The sequence below is a fragment of the Anguilla anguilla genome, chromosome 13, assembly GCF_013347855.1.
Source record: "Anguilla anguilla isolate fAngAng1 chromosome 13, fAngAng1.pri, whole genome shotgun sequence".
Taxonomy (NCBI): domain Eukaryota; kingdom Metazoa; phylum Chordata; class Actinopteri; order Anguilliformes; family Anguillidae; genus Anguilla; species Anguilla anguilla.
In genome coordinates, this window is record NC_049213.1 from 5,101,520 (window position 1) to 5,113,841 (window position 12,322).

Here is a 12,322-nt window from a genome sequence, read left to right on the forward strand (position 1 = left end):
TAACTTCTTTTTCCCCCGACCATTCCTCCCTTTTTGCCCTCCATACTCATCCTTGTTGGTTCCCGTTGAACCACCCTCTGTAGTTTCATGGAGTTTCACATTCCCGGCTTTCCCAAGGTTGTTTTTAAAACGGTTATTTTGTGGAGCCATGTTACCAAGAAAAAGCCATGTGCAGTCCAGTCACTTTCACCACTGTCTCAGTCCATTTGAGAAGGGTCTTAAGAGAGCCCGCCCGATGTTACAACCTTTGTCTCGATTCCAGTGATTAGCCTAATGTCATGCTTTTTTCTCGTCAGACCAGCGAGCTCTGCGATAGGCGTTCAGAGCAGCTGTAATCCAGTCTTATTCTTTAATGGGATAGGCTTGAAAATGTTGAACTGTGGGAACACACAGAAATCAGGTCATCGATTCAAAGGTGCGTCATTTCCCACGGCAAAAAAAAACAAGCATGTGTGTATTTCTTTACTGTAGTCTGGAGTGAGGAAGCAGTGTTGACCTGTCATTCCTTTCCGATGACCAATATTCGGTTTAACGTAGACGTATGAACTTGTGCGCTTGCCTCTTGAAAAGCTGTGGAATTGTTTCACTGGCAAGTTCGGTGTCGCATGCTTCGTCAAATGCTGCAGTTGAGCTTACTGTATTTTTATGTTTCGTTGTGCTGTTTTAAGAAAAGGAAAAAGCATATTTGAGTATGTTCTTTTGGCCCACTGGCCTGATTTTAACTGAACCGTAGCAGAAATAGGAAGGGGCTGTGGAAGATGTCCGTGATCATCCAGAGAGGCTGTAGTCCACACGAAAGCAGCACTGTGCTCATCAGGAGAACCAGGAAGGTGAGAAGGACCGGACTCTTCGGTTTAACCAGAGCGCTGTGATACCAGTGCAGGGCTTCACATTGACCCAACCTCACCTGGAAACATCACTGCGGGTCTTCGAGGAGCTCCACCTTATTGTGGAGGTGGTGGTGACGACTCCCCAAACCTCACCTGGAAACGTCACTGCGGGTCTTCGAGGAGCTCCACCTTATTGTGGAGGTGGTGGTGACCCCTGAGGGGAAAGCAAAGATGCTTCTTCTCTTGGACTTTTCCTTGGTGAGTCAGCTAGACTCCCATTTCTGGAGATTTCATACAGGAGTTTGGTTTTTGGACCCGGGTGTGAAATCGTTACATGGATCAGCTTCAACACATCGGTGCCAGCCAGTCATGGAACTGTTTTTAACTGGAAGATTACCCATACTCCCTTGCAGTCAAAATGTTTGGGGTTTACTGAGGGTTTTACTTTTCCTCATTTTATTTCAATGGCACTATTTTCTTTTTATTTATGTGACTATAGTTCTCTGGAACGCAGAAAACTTAATTTGCATCCAAATGCACTGTAGGCTCTACAAAAGGAGGACAACACACATTCCCAACTGTACTGTAGCTGCTCGTAAACTTTACTAATTCATTAGGCTGATTTTTTACTAATTTTGTGTGATACCTTTGCACCAATTATTTCTTCCGGACATTCTGTGAGGAGGATGTAAAAATACCAAAATGATGTTACGCACTAACCCAACTGAAGCCTGACCTCCACGGCTTATGTCCTAGTGAAAGAACACAACAAAAGATACAGGCTACCACTTTACATTGGACCAGCATAGCGAGGTCCGCCATTATTTCCAAATGCACTTACCTTTGCATATTATATAACAGTACCAAATAGTCAGGCTTTACAAAAAATGTCTGCAAGTTGTAGATGTTAGAGCCTTCTAACTGAAAAACCCTTATCCACCTGTCCTTTAAAAGTAAAGGAAAGGCATATTTTAAAAAGAGACATTTTAAGGAAATGAATCACAATGTAGTCAATCCCTGAGTGTATTTTTAATGTACTATTTGTAACATAAGGGCACGTGCCAGTCCTCCCTCCTTTCACAATGAACTGCACCTCGGTTTTATTGAGATTACTGTAAAATTCTAACTTGTAGGTTTTTAAACTGTATGTTTCTGTTGTAAAAAAAAAAAAAAGAAGTAATAATTGTTAATATATTATAAATTGAAATATTTTAATAAAACTGAACCTAAATGTCTGTTTTTCCCCAAATGTGACATATAAAATAAGCGTCCTTCTATCTGTGTCTCTGCCGGACTGCAGGGAAATCATTTCAGGTGCTATTATATGTACAGTAGAGCCTCAACAATATGAATCCTGTTGGCAGTGGGGTTTTTCCCAGACCTCTCAAAGGTTTTTAATTTGGAAATTCAAAATGAAAATGTTGCAAACTAGAAGCTAATGTCATAAGAAATGTGGCCGGTGTGTGTCCAACAGAGAAACGAAAGGCTCTTGAACTCAAGTAAAGCTAAGACTTTTCTGTGTACAAGGCTTTTTATAAAGGCCCTTGAGTTTGGCCTCGGGACATAAAATGGATGGGCATGAGCACTCAAGGACTTGCGTACTCGTAAGACAACACAGTCCCCCGGGGGGCGGGGGCACGTTTAGTTTCATCGTTTCTGTTTACACGGCAGCTCCAGCGGTCCCTTGTTTCATGGGTAGTTTCTGGAGTCCTTGCTCCACAGCCTGTGGCTATTCCAGCAGCAGTCGTGTCTTTAAAGTGGTGCTGTTTAAAACATCGTTGGCCTCATTATGGATAAAAAAAACAACCTATATATATATATATATATATATATATATATATATACATTCTTTTTTGCCACCGCAGATGGAAGTAATTGAAATGCTCCCTAAATAAGTCATTTCGATTGGTCTACCGACCCCCACCCCTCGCCCCAAGAGGGAACGAGCACTCAAGTACTGTACTGAAATAAAATGAACCCCCAAGTATCTGAGCAAATGCCCATCCCTAATAAAATGTGATGCATTTGTATGTATGTTCACATTTTTTTTCAACAGTTTTCTTGTATTCATACCAGCAAAACTGAAACTTTCAATGAAAAAAAAAAAAATGATTATGCAAATATTTGAGTATATTTACAGATATTTTGAAACACTAACTGTATAGGAGTACACTATATGTATAGGTGTGTGTGTATGTGTATGTGTGTATATATATGTAAATATATATATGCATACATAAATATAAGTATATATGTCCACTTACAATGTTAGAAATATTTTGAGAATATTTGAATTTACACAGATTTTGAAAGACAAAATGTGTGTGTATACATACATATATACATGTCCACATAAGAGGATTGTTGTAAAGAAAGTATAGAGAGTATGAGGTATGGTGATGGAAATGTATTTTTCAGTATGAATATATGTTTACTATGGGCAGAGTTTTGGACAAATCATTCTATTCTGTTTAATTAATATAAATTTAATTAAAATGTTGATGAGAAAATACTGGGTGCTCTGTGGAACAAACCAATTAAAAAGTATAAGGTGCTTTTTTAACCAGAGGAAAATCTAAAGACTAAAGCAAAAAACAAATAGAAAATACAAAGCTCAGTGATAAAAACCTAGAAAAATATGAATGATACAAGTTACTTCCCAGGTGTCCAAGGCACCATTTTGTGAAAAAAGAGTAAGGTGTAAATGTTTCCAATAAATTCCTTTTTTTTTACGTCATCGTGTGAGCCTCTGTAAATTCATTTTTCATTTTTTCATTCATTTTTTAAAATTATTTGGCTAAAGATGCTAATCTAAATTAACATTGTGATAATGTATGTATGTGAATTGTATGTGAATTTCACCATTTTGAACATAGAAGTTGAAAAGGTTTCCCAACCTTATATCATATAGAGTATATTCCAAAAACTGTATATCTAATATGTGCTGAAATACTGACTACAGGAGATGGTAGTGATACTGTCATGCATTGCCTTACAAAGTGTTTTTTGTTTGACCGGTCCAGTAATCATTGCCTTCTCTAAGCAAGTGTACATCAAACCACAGAGGTTGCATTACTTTAATTTGACGCACTCATCCAGAGCAACTTTCAAAGCTGTGTACATCAAGCGGGTTCAATATTCTGTATTTATAAGAGTCGCAGTACCTACAAGAAAGGATAGAGGCTAAAATTCCCTCAACTAGTACCAGTGTAAGAAAGAGAGCTAGAAATATCTGCCACCATTGATACTGTAATCAGTCATGTATATATATATATATATATATATATATATATATATATATAGTGAGGTCCATAATTTTTGGTACAAATACATATTTTTTCTTGATTTCACTCTTTATTTCTACCTCATGATTTTAGGTTTGTTATCTCCAAAACAAATCCCATGTGGGTAAAGTGCACATTCTCAGCTTTTTTTGTCCTCAGTATTTTTATACACTTTGGTTTCACCATGTAGAAATTACAGCACATTATGCTTTATGCATATGTACAATGTTACACCATAACATCCCCACCACAATGTTTGCCCCCTGGGTGCTTTGGATCTTGGGCAGTACCTACAGGCTTCCACACTTTGCTCTTGCCATTGTTCTGACACAAGTGATTCTTGGTCTCATCTGTCCACAAGTCCATTTTACACAACTCCGCAGACTCTTGGGTACTTCTTAGCAGACTGTAACTTAGCCATCCTGTTTTTGCAGCTAGCTAGTGGTTTTCCTTTTGCAGTGCAGCCACTGCTGTTCAGTCCCTGAAGTCTACTGCATACAGTAGTCACACCTGCCTCCTGAAGAGCGTCAGTGCCAAAAACATTAAGATTTTTTCTTCTTTACGGTGGGAATTCTTCAGTCAGCAACTGTAGGTGTATTCCTTGGCCTTTCAGACCATTTGCAATTACTCAGCTCACCAGTGCTCTCTTTTTAATGATGTTCCAGACATTTGATTCTGGTTAGCCTAAGTTGTGGCCTATGTCTCTTACTGTTTTTTCCCCCCCATATTTCTCAGATTCATAATGGCTTCATTGACTTTCACTGGCACAACTTCCTCATTGTTGACAAATGCCAATAAGGCAATCAAAGGCCTAGAATCAATACTAGATACTAAGGAAACAATTGAAAACACCTGACTAATCAAAAAGCTGATGATCTGCACTCTAACCACATGTAAATCGTTTGATTACAAATCTGAAATTGTGAAGCCAAATCAAGAAAAAAATATGTGCCTTTGTCTCAAACATCTGTGCTGGTGCTTTTTGCCGGTGGTGGCATTAGATTTTCCTGGATTTTCCAGCTTTGGATAAGTGGTTCTTAAAGGCACAGTCATTTTCCAGCTTTCGTAAGTATTTTTGTCTCCTTTTGTAGCCAAATAGCTTGGCTGCTTTTGTAATCATGGCCTTACTTCATGTCTTGTCCAGGGCGTGTTGTTCCCAGTTGTCCAGATCCAGATGCCACATCTTAAGATGTGATGAGAAGTTGTCCCAGTAGTGCTTCTTCTGACTTTCAAAGGCACGGGATCAATCTCTGAGCTGAGAAAGGATTCTGCTGTGGTAGCCTTGAGTCATTGATGATATGTACCACCCAATGAAGCTGATGTTTTTAAAGATGGTAACTTAAAAGCTTTTGGCATTGGTTTGTTCCAGGACACTGATGTTGGTTTATTTTGTCTTGCCAGTTGATGCACAGGATTCTTAAGTGGCTTGATGAGCCTCTGGTATAAGGTCCTGGTTTTTGCTCAACACAGCAGGGAGGGGATGCAGTAACTGCAACAGCTTTGGTCTTTGTGGTGTCAGGATCCTCGAAAACCCTGGTTTGGAGTCTGACAGTAGTGGCATATGCATGGGCATTCCAATACTGGAATGCCCATGCATATCATCGTCAGTGATATGCTGTTGAAGATATGTCATCTGTTGCTGGTGCTAAGCAGCTAGCACCAAGCACTGGGTAGAAAAGGACCTCTGGGTGTGTTAGAGTGCTCGTCCCATTCTAGTGCATGTTTCTGCTGTTGTTGATCGTTGCCGTGATCTGAACAGGCACTGGCGAGCGTCATTGACATACTTCATCACTACTACTGACGTAATGGTAGTTTTGGACTTTAGACGTGAAGACTTTCCCAATGGTCATGTAGACAATATGAACCCACCACCTCCCTCCCTCACACACACACACACACACACAGTATGTGTCCATATAATGTTACTATTTCATAAATATCCGAAGGTAATGCTATGGAGATGCCCTCTCTTGCTGTCTGTCATTTTCCCAGCTGTGTTGCTTTTCGTTACTGATTCCTCTCCATGACGTCAGTATTTTCATCTTTAGCTGAATTTTCATTTGTGTTGCTGAGCCACTTTACTCTGGAGTTTTGCGAGGAAATTTTGGGATTTTTGCTAGAAACTTAAAGAAATTCTGTACCTGAGGATATAGGGACATTGAAGGCCTCCCCTTCAAGCCTTGAGGTTGGTTTATTCCTAACTTTGTCACCCTTTGATTTAAACTTTTCTTTTAGATCTTACTTGTTTCATGTCTCATTCTCAAAGCCATGATCTAACAAAAGGGTGGGTGGCCCTGGTCCTGAGGTGCCAGAGATGTTTTTGCTTAATTTCCCATTGAAATTTCAACTGTTGTGTGTTCCAATAGCAGTGTGTGTGGAAGCAAAGCTTAACGCAATGCTTTGCTTTTGGGGGTATGGCTTACACTTGTCAGAAGATACAGTATATGACCAAAAGTATCTGGACGTCCATTGGTCTAGGGCTGTTTTTCATGGCTTGGGCTAGGCCCCTAGGTCCAGTGAAGGCAAATCTTAATGCAGTGATATTCTAGACGATTCTGTGCTTCCAACATTGTGGCAACAGTTTGGGGAAGAATCTAAATCAATGTGCACAGAAACCTGTACGGGACAAATGCCAGAAACCTCTGTCACTCCAGCCCCTGGGTGCCCTACCCTCTGATCAGATGCAAACACTAAATGGCAATCGATTGACGATTATTAAACCGTACTCTCTGCGGTATGGAAAGAGAAGCCCAGCCTGTTGCATAACTGAACTTTGTCTTTCTCTGACTGAGCTACCATAGAATTTATTTCATTTTATTCTTTCAAAAATGGGCTTGTTGATGGTGCTGACACGGGTGCTTCAGTAACTGTGCTGTACTGTACTGTACCATAACCACTGACCAATATTGGGTGCTCTGTTCAAAAACTGGTCTTGGCTCTCAGGCTGCAGGGTGTAGTTCAGCCATTCGTGGCTCTAGTCTTATGGCTCATGTGTACAATGTTTTGTATAAATACAAATATATATCAAATGGTGCTTTTAAATAATTTTCCAAGATATTTGGAAAGAAAAAAAAGCAATGAGAACCCCCAGGTTGTAGAGTCCCTCATAAAAAACTGTATACACTGTTGCTGTATTGTAGTTTTGTTTTTTTTGATTATGTGTGTGCATATGATCTATATTGTAATGATATACACAAAAATAATATTCAAAATTTAAAAGCATTGTTGTTGAACATTTAGGGAATTTATTTTCATTATTGGCCTCATATATGAGGTCTATCTTTTCTTTGTACTGTGTACTGTCCTTTCCCTGTTTGTCTGAGCATTTATTTGTTCTACTCTTCTAGACTAGACTACACTAAACACAATTTTCCTTCATTGCCATGGACTCCATCAACGTTAATTTTTACTGACCTTTTTTTTCCCCTTACAAAATTTGTGATTTAACTCATTTGTGAAGAAAAGGTAATGCTTCATTTTTTGTTCAAGACAAATGCTGGTTTAGTCATGACCAACAAGTCTTTCAACGAGTGTGTACAATTTTACTATAAATCCAGGTGTCTTGTGCTCAGTCACGGGGGTAGACCTAATATCTTGTCTGGAAAAATCTTCTCTGTGTTCTAACACCCTTATATCTCATGGCTGTAAAAACATCTGAAGTTATTTATAAAAAATAACCAGAAAAATCATCCTGCGTTACTTTATACATTACTGGAGGAATTGGTTGTGCAGTATCTTGAAGCTGAAATGATGTACTATGGAATTTGTGTAAGAACCAGGATGAGCTGCAGTCAACAAAAGACTCGTTGGTCATGTAAAGTGCAAATTTAAAGCGCCCTGTAACTTAAAAAAGGTGACTGGAATCAAGACACCGCTGTATGTGAATATAAACTAATGGATTTGATGGGGTTTTTTCCCCTAACATCTTCTACACTATGCAACTGATAATTGCAGTTTTATCCCCAAAGTCTTACACTGAAGGTATCAATTAATGTAGCTTGAACTTTTTTTGTAATAAAATTAAAGTATGTATATTTGAGTAGGATAGTTCCATGCACAGCACAGCCAGTGTGAGGAAGAGGAAGCTGTGGGGCAGTTCAGTGTTCGGGGTCTGTACTGTACTGTCACAGGGACAGATTTCTTCACCTTGCTGAGTGGTGGATGATAATGATGCTTAACAGTAACGGTTTTATTTTGTTCATTGCAGTAAGGAGGGTGTACTCCTATACATTTTAAAGATGCTGGAATCTTCTTTAGCTCTTGTATAATTTTAGGAGTATGTAATGTTACTTTTCACCTCATTTCTCACACCTTCTCCCCCCCCCCCATTTTTAATGTTAGTCGTGATTGCCATTTTATATTTAAATTGCAAAAAATAATAAAAAAGAATAAATTAAGGACAAAGATAATAAAAAGGCATTTAATTTTGCACAAAATTGTGGTGCTCAGTCCTTTATGACTAACCGGATTTTTCTCCCAGTCTGGAATGCCAAGTCGAAATTGCTGTCCAATCCCGTTGAGCCAGAGGAGCTGCTAAGGAGCAGTGAGGTGGGGAATGCCCTGCTGATCTAGCCCCTCCCTCCCAGAGCAGCCTCTGATGAGACGGGCGCAAATAAACGGTCCTGCAATAAATAGAGTAATTGAATCCAAAAAAAAAAATATATGATTGCATTAAAAATAAAATCCACTTGTGTTTGTTATAAATGTAGCTTCAGGTTTTAACCTACCAATGCTTAAAGGTACAAACGTTTGTATTTGGAGATGATTGCTTGTGCAGTTTTATATACGGTTTAATTTACTTCCAACTAGCTATTTTGTTCAGGACAGACCTGCACTTGGACCCATGCTTGTGAGATTTTTGAATTAGAGATGCAAAATATTATACAGGTATGAAAAGACACCAAAATATCATGATATATATTACATAATTTTCATTTAAATACATGTTTTTCTTATCGCAGTAGCTGGCAACTATTTTTACACTGTATGCTTTTTTTCATATTCAGGATGTCTCATCGCTGCAGTATCATGTAAAAATGTTAAATCACATATAGTAATTGCTGGTCCAAGGCCATTAACTTACTCCTTTCTCTGCTTTAAAACTATATGTAGACGGAGGTCAGCACAAATGTTTATTAGTATGTGATGCCGGTAATCATGACATAATGCTTTTTAACCCAGAATTGGGAATGAACACATTAGACAGAATGAAGCCACTTGCAGATTGGTGGGCATATTTTCCTGTATGATCTTTAGAAAGGAGAGGTTCTGTAAGGACTAAACCATTTAAACCAGGCACAAGTGTGTGATGTAGGGGACATACGTAACTTTAATACTCACACAGGGCACCATTTAATGTAGGGGATATGGTTATATCATTCTTTTACAAATGCGAGTGTAATTTAAAGATAATGAATCAGTCTAATTTAGGAAATGTTCCAACTATAATATTATTAATAAATTATTAAAATTACACATTAATAGTTAATTAATAGTACCCATGGGGCTGGGTACCCATGTAGCACACTGTCAGAGCTCGTGTTCCAGCTGTAAAGCAGTGACCCCAGACAGCCCGGTGACCCAGCGAGACGACGCCGTGCTGCTGTGTGTGAGCGTGTGCACGAAGCCCATCCCGCGGTACAAGGCAATGGCGGCGGTGTGCGCAGAGGTGGTTTCCAGGACGACTCTGGCAAACCGACGCTCCCGGCAGAAGTGCAGGACCGTCTGCACCAGCCGGGAGCCCAGCCCGGTCCGGCGGCACCAGGGCGCCACGATCAGGTAGTGTAACTCCGCACGCCTCTCCGTCGCTCCGCCGCCGTCTCTCCCGTCAGCTCCTCCTCCTCCTCCTCCTCCTCCTCCGTCGCTCTTCCCCGCCACGGCTACCATGCCGACGATCTGTAAGCCGCCAGCGAGCTCCGCCTCTGCCAGCCAGAAGCCGGCGTCGGGCCGCTCCCGCAGGAAGGACGGGACGTCGGCGAGGCCCGAGCTGAGGTTCTTCCTGATGTAGCCGCGGTACACATCGCGACAGCAGTAGTACACCAGCCCAGCCCAAGCTCCGCCGGCCAGCAGGGCACAGGCGCTGGAGCTCCCACCCAAGATGTAGCCCATCACGCAGACGCTTAAGGTCACACAGATGTAATCCGGACGCCTCATGACCCTCCTGAACGCTGAGTAGGCCTGCTCCTTCACCACAAGGCGATACAGCGGGACGATGAGTTCTTTATCTGAGGGCTGGTAGTGACGGATGACATACTGCACTGAAAGAGAGATTAGGGGATAATGCGGTACTGCTACTGCTGAAAGGCACCTGCTACAGTAGCTTGCTCTGTGTTAGCATAGTGATCGTCAGTAACTAGCTAGATAACCAAATTAACTAGCAAGCCTGTGGAAAGCTCACCATGTTGCAAAACATATCACTATATCACTGAAATACATGGCACATATAAAACATTATTTTAAGAGATAGCTGCTTTACATGGTTGATATATTAGACTTGTAAATGAACACATCTGTCATTGCCTATGACTGGGAATTGCAACATCTGGTCCCCAATTATTTCAATGGAATTTTTTACTTTTAAAGATCCAGAAACAAAACTTATAGGATACTTATATGTGTATAGGATGCCCTACTTTGCGAAGGATGCGATGCTGCCTTCAAATTTGGCTCCAAATAAGGCATCTTAAGAGTACTTACTTTTGGCCATGTAGTAGTGTATCAACATGTATGTGGACACCTGACATCCAACATCTCATCCAAAATTATGGGTATTAATATGGAATTGCTCTACCCTTTGCTGTTACTGTATAACTACCTCCACTCTTCTGGGAAGGTGTTATACTAGATGTTGTAGCATTGCTGCAGGGATTTGCTTCCATTCAGCCAGAAGAGCATCAGTGAGGTCGGGCACTAACTGGGCAATTAGGCTTGGCTCACAGTTGGCTTTCCAATTGATCCCAAAGGTGTTTGATGGGGTTGAGTTCAGGGCTCTGTGCAGGCCAGTCATGTTCTTCCACACCGTTCTCAATAAAAACCATTTTTATGTGGGCCTTGCTGTGTGCTTGGGGGCATTGTCATATTGAAACAGGAAGGAAAAGCACTGAATTATCTTGAATGTGATTGTATGCTGTAGCATTAAAATTTCCATTCACTGGAACTAAGGGGCCTAGCCCAAACCATGAAAAACAGCCACAGACCAAGGGGTGTCCAGATACTTTTCGGCCATATAGTATAGCTTCTGTTTGGAACATGCCTTGAATCAACCAACACTAACACCATCGCAAAAACCAACACAAACGCCAACTCAAACACCAACAGAAACACCGACACAAAGTCAAACACCAACTCAAACTCAAACATCAACTCCAACACCAACACCAAGGCAAAACCAGTGCAAAATCAGACTTACTCTTCATGTTTTCTGTGCCTCCAGCTCTCCAGCTTTTGAGGAGCTCTTACAGACTCTCTTTATTTTTTCTCATTTGTGCTTTCTTCCTGTCAATTATTTATACCCAGTCAGATGGAAACTTTGACCTTTTTGCATTGTACCGACATTACCTTAGCCCTCACATGACCACATCCTCTGCTCAAGAGTTAATTTTCACTGAAATAAAAACATTTTGTCAGTGAGTTAGGAAATCTGGAGTTAGACAGTGCTTATTCTAGAAATCCCTGTGTTCCAAAACTGATATGCTGTGCATAGGTATTTGAACAGTGACAGTTTTTTGTTGTTTTTGCCCTGTACTCCAGTATATTGGGTGTGAAATAAAACTGAAAATGAGGTTAGCAGATTGTGAGACTGTTAGTGACTGTTAGTTACTGTCAGCTTCAATTTGAGGGCATGTACATCTGGATAATCTGTGTAAGAATTGTAAAGCCCTTTTTATACATTTTTTCTTTAGCTTAATTCCTTTTGGGTGACTGTAAAATTGAAAGAATGCCCACATGTAAGGTTGCTTATGACCTTGTGTACCTTCTTGCATTTCTGATTTGCTGTGTCCTGGCAATATAAATAGCAATAAATTCCTTAATTATAAACCAGACAGTTAAGCTCAAGATAAAAACAGAAGTAAATTTCTAATTTTGTTGAGTAATTCAATAGTTGAGCTGAATTAGAAAGAGGCTAAAACCATGATTCTTCTGATAATAATATCATGGTGCTTACCACTGCTTCCAACAACATAAGACCAATTTAATATGTAAATCTGT

At 40.2% G+C, this 12,322-nt stretch overlaps 1 protein-coding gene across 2 annotated transcripts; it reads right to left on the reverse strand.

The window, feature by feature from the left end:
- Positions 1 to 8,518: 8,518 nt before the first annotated feature.
- Positions 8,519 to 11,568, reverse strand: LOC118210912 (probable N-acetyltransferase CML5). 2 transcript variants are annotated; one of them, XM_035387419.1, is made up of 3 exons: positions 11,523 to 11,568; positions 9,613 to 10,371; positions 8,519 to 8,736 (listed from the first exon to the last, which is right to left on the reverse strand). In XM_035387419.1, exons 1-2 carry the CDS (start codon positions 11,527 to 11,529, stop codon positions 9,644 to 9,646), a joined length of 735 nt encoding a protein of 244 aa, XP_035243310.1. In that variant the 5' UTR covers positions 11,530 to 11,568; the 3' UTR covers positions 8,519 to 8,736; positions 9,613 to 9,643. The 2 variants fall into 2 exon arrangements, with proteins under 2 accessions (XP_035243310.1, XP_035243309.1); XM_035387418.1 differs by having other exon boundaries at positions 8,519 to 10,371.
- Between the last annotated feature and the right edge of the window lie 754 nt (positions 11,569 to 12,322).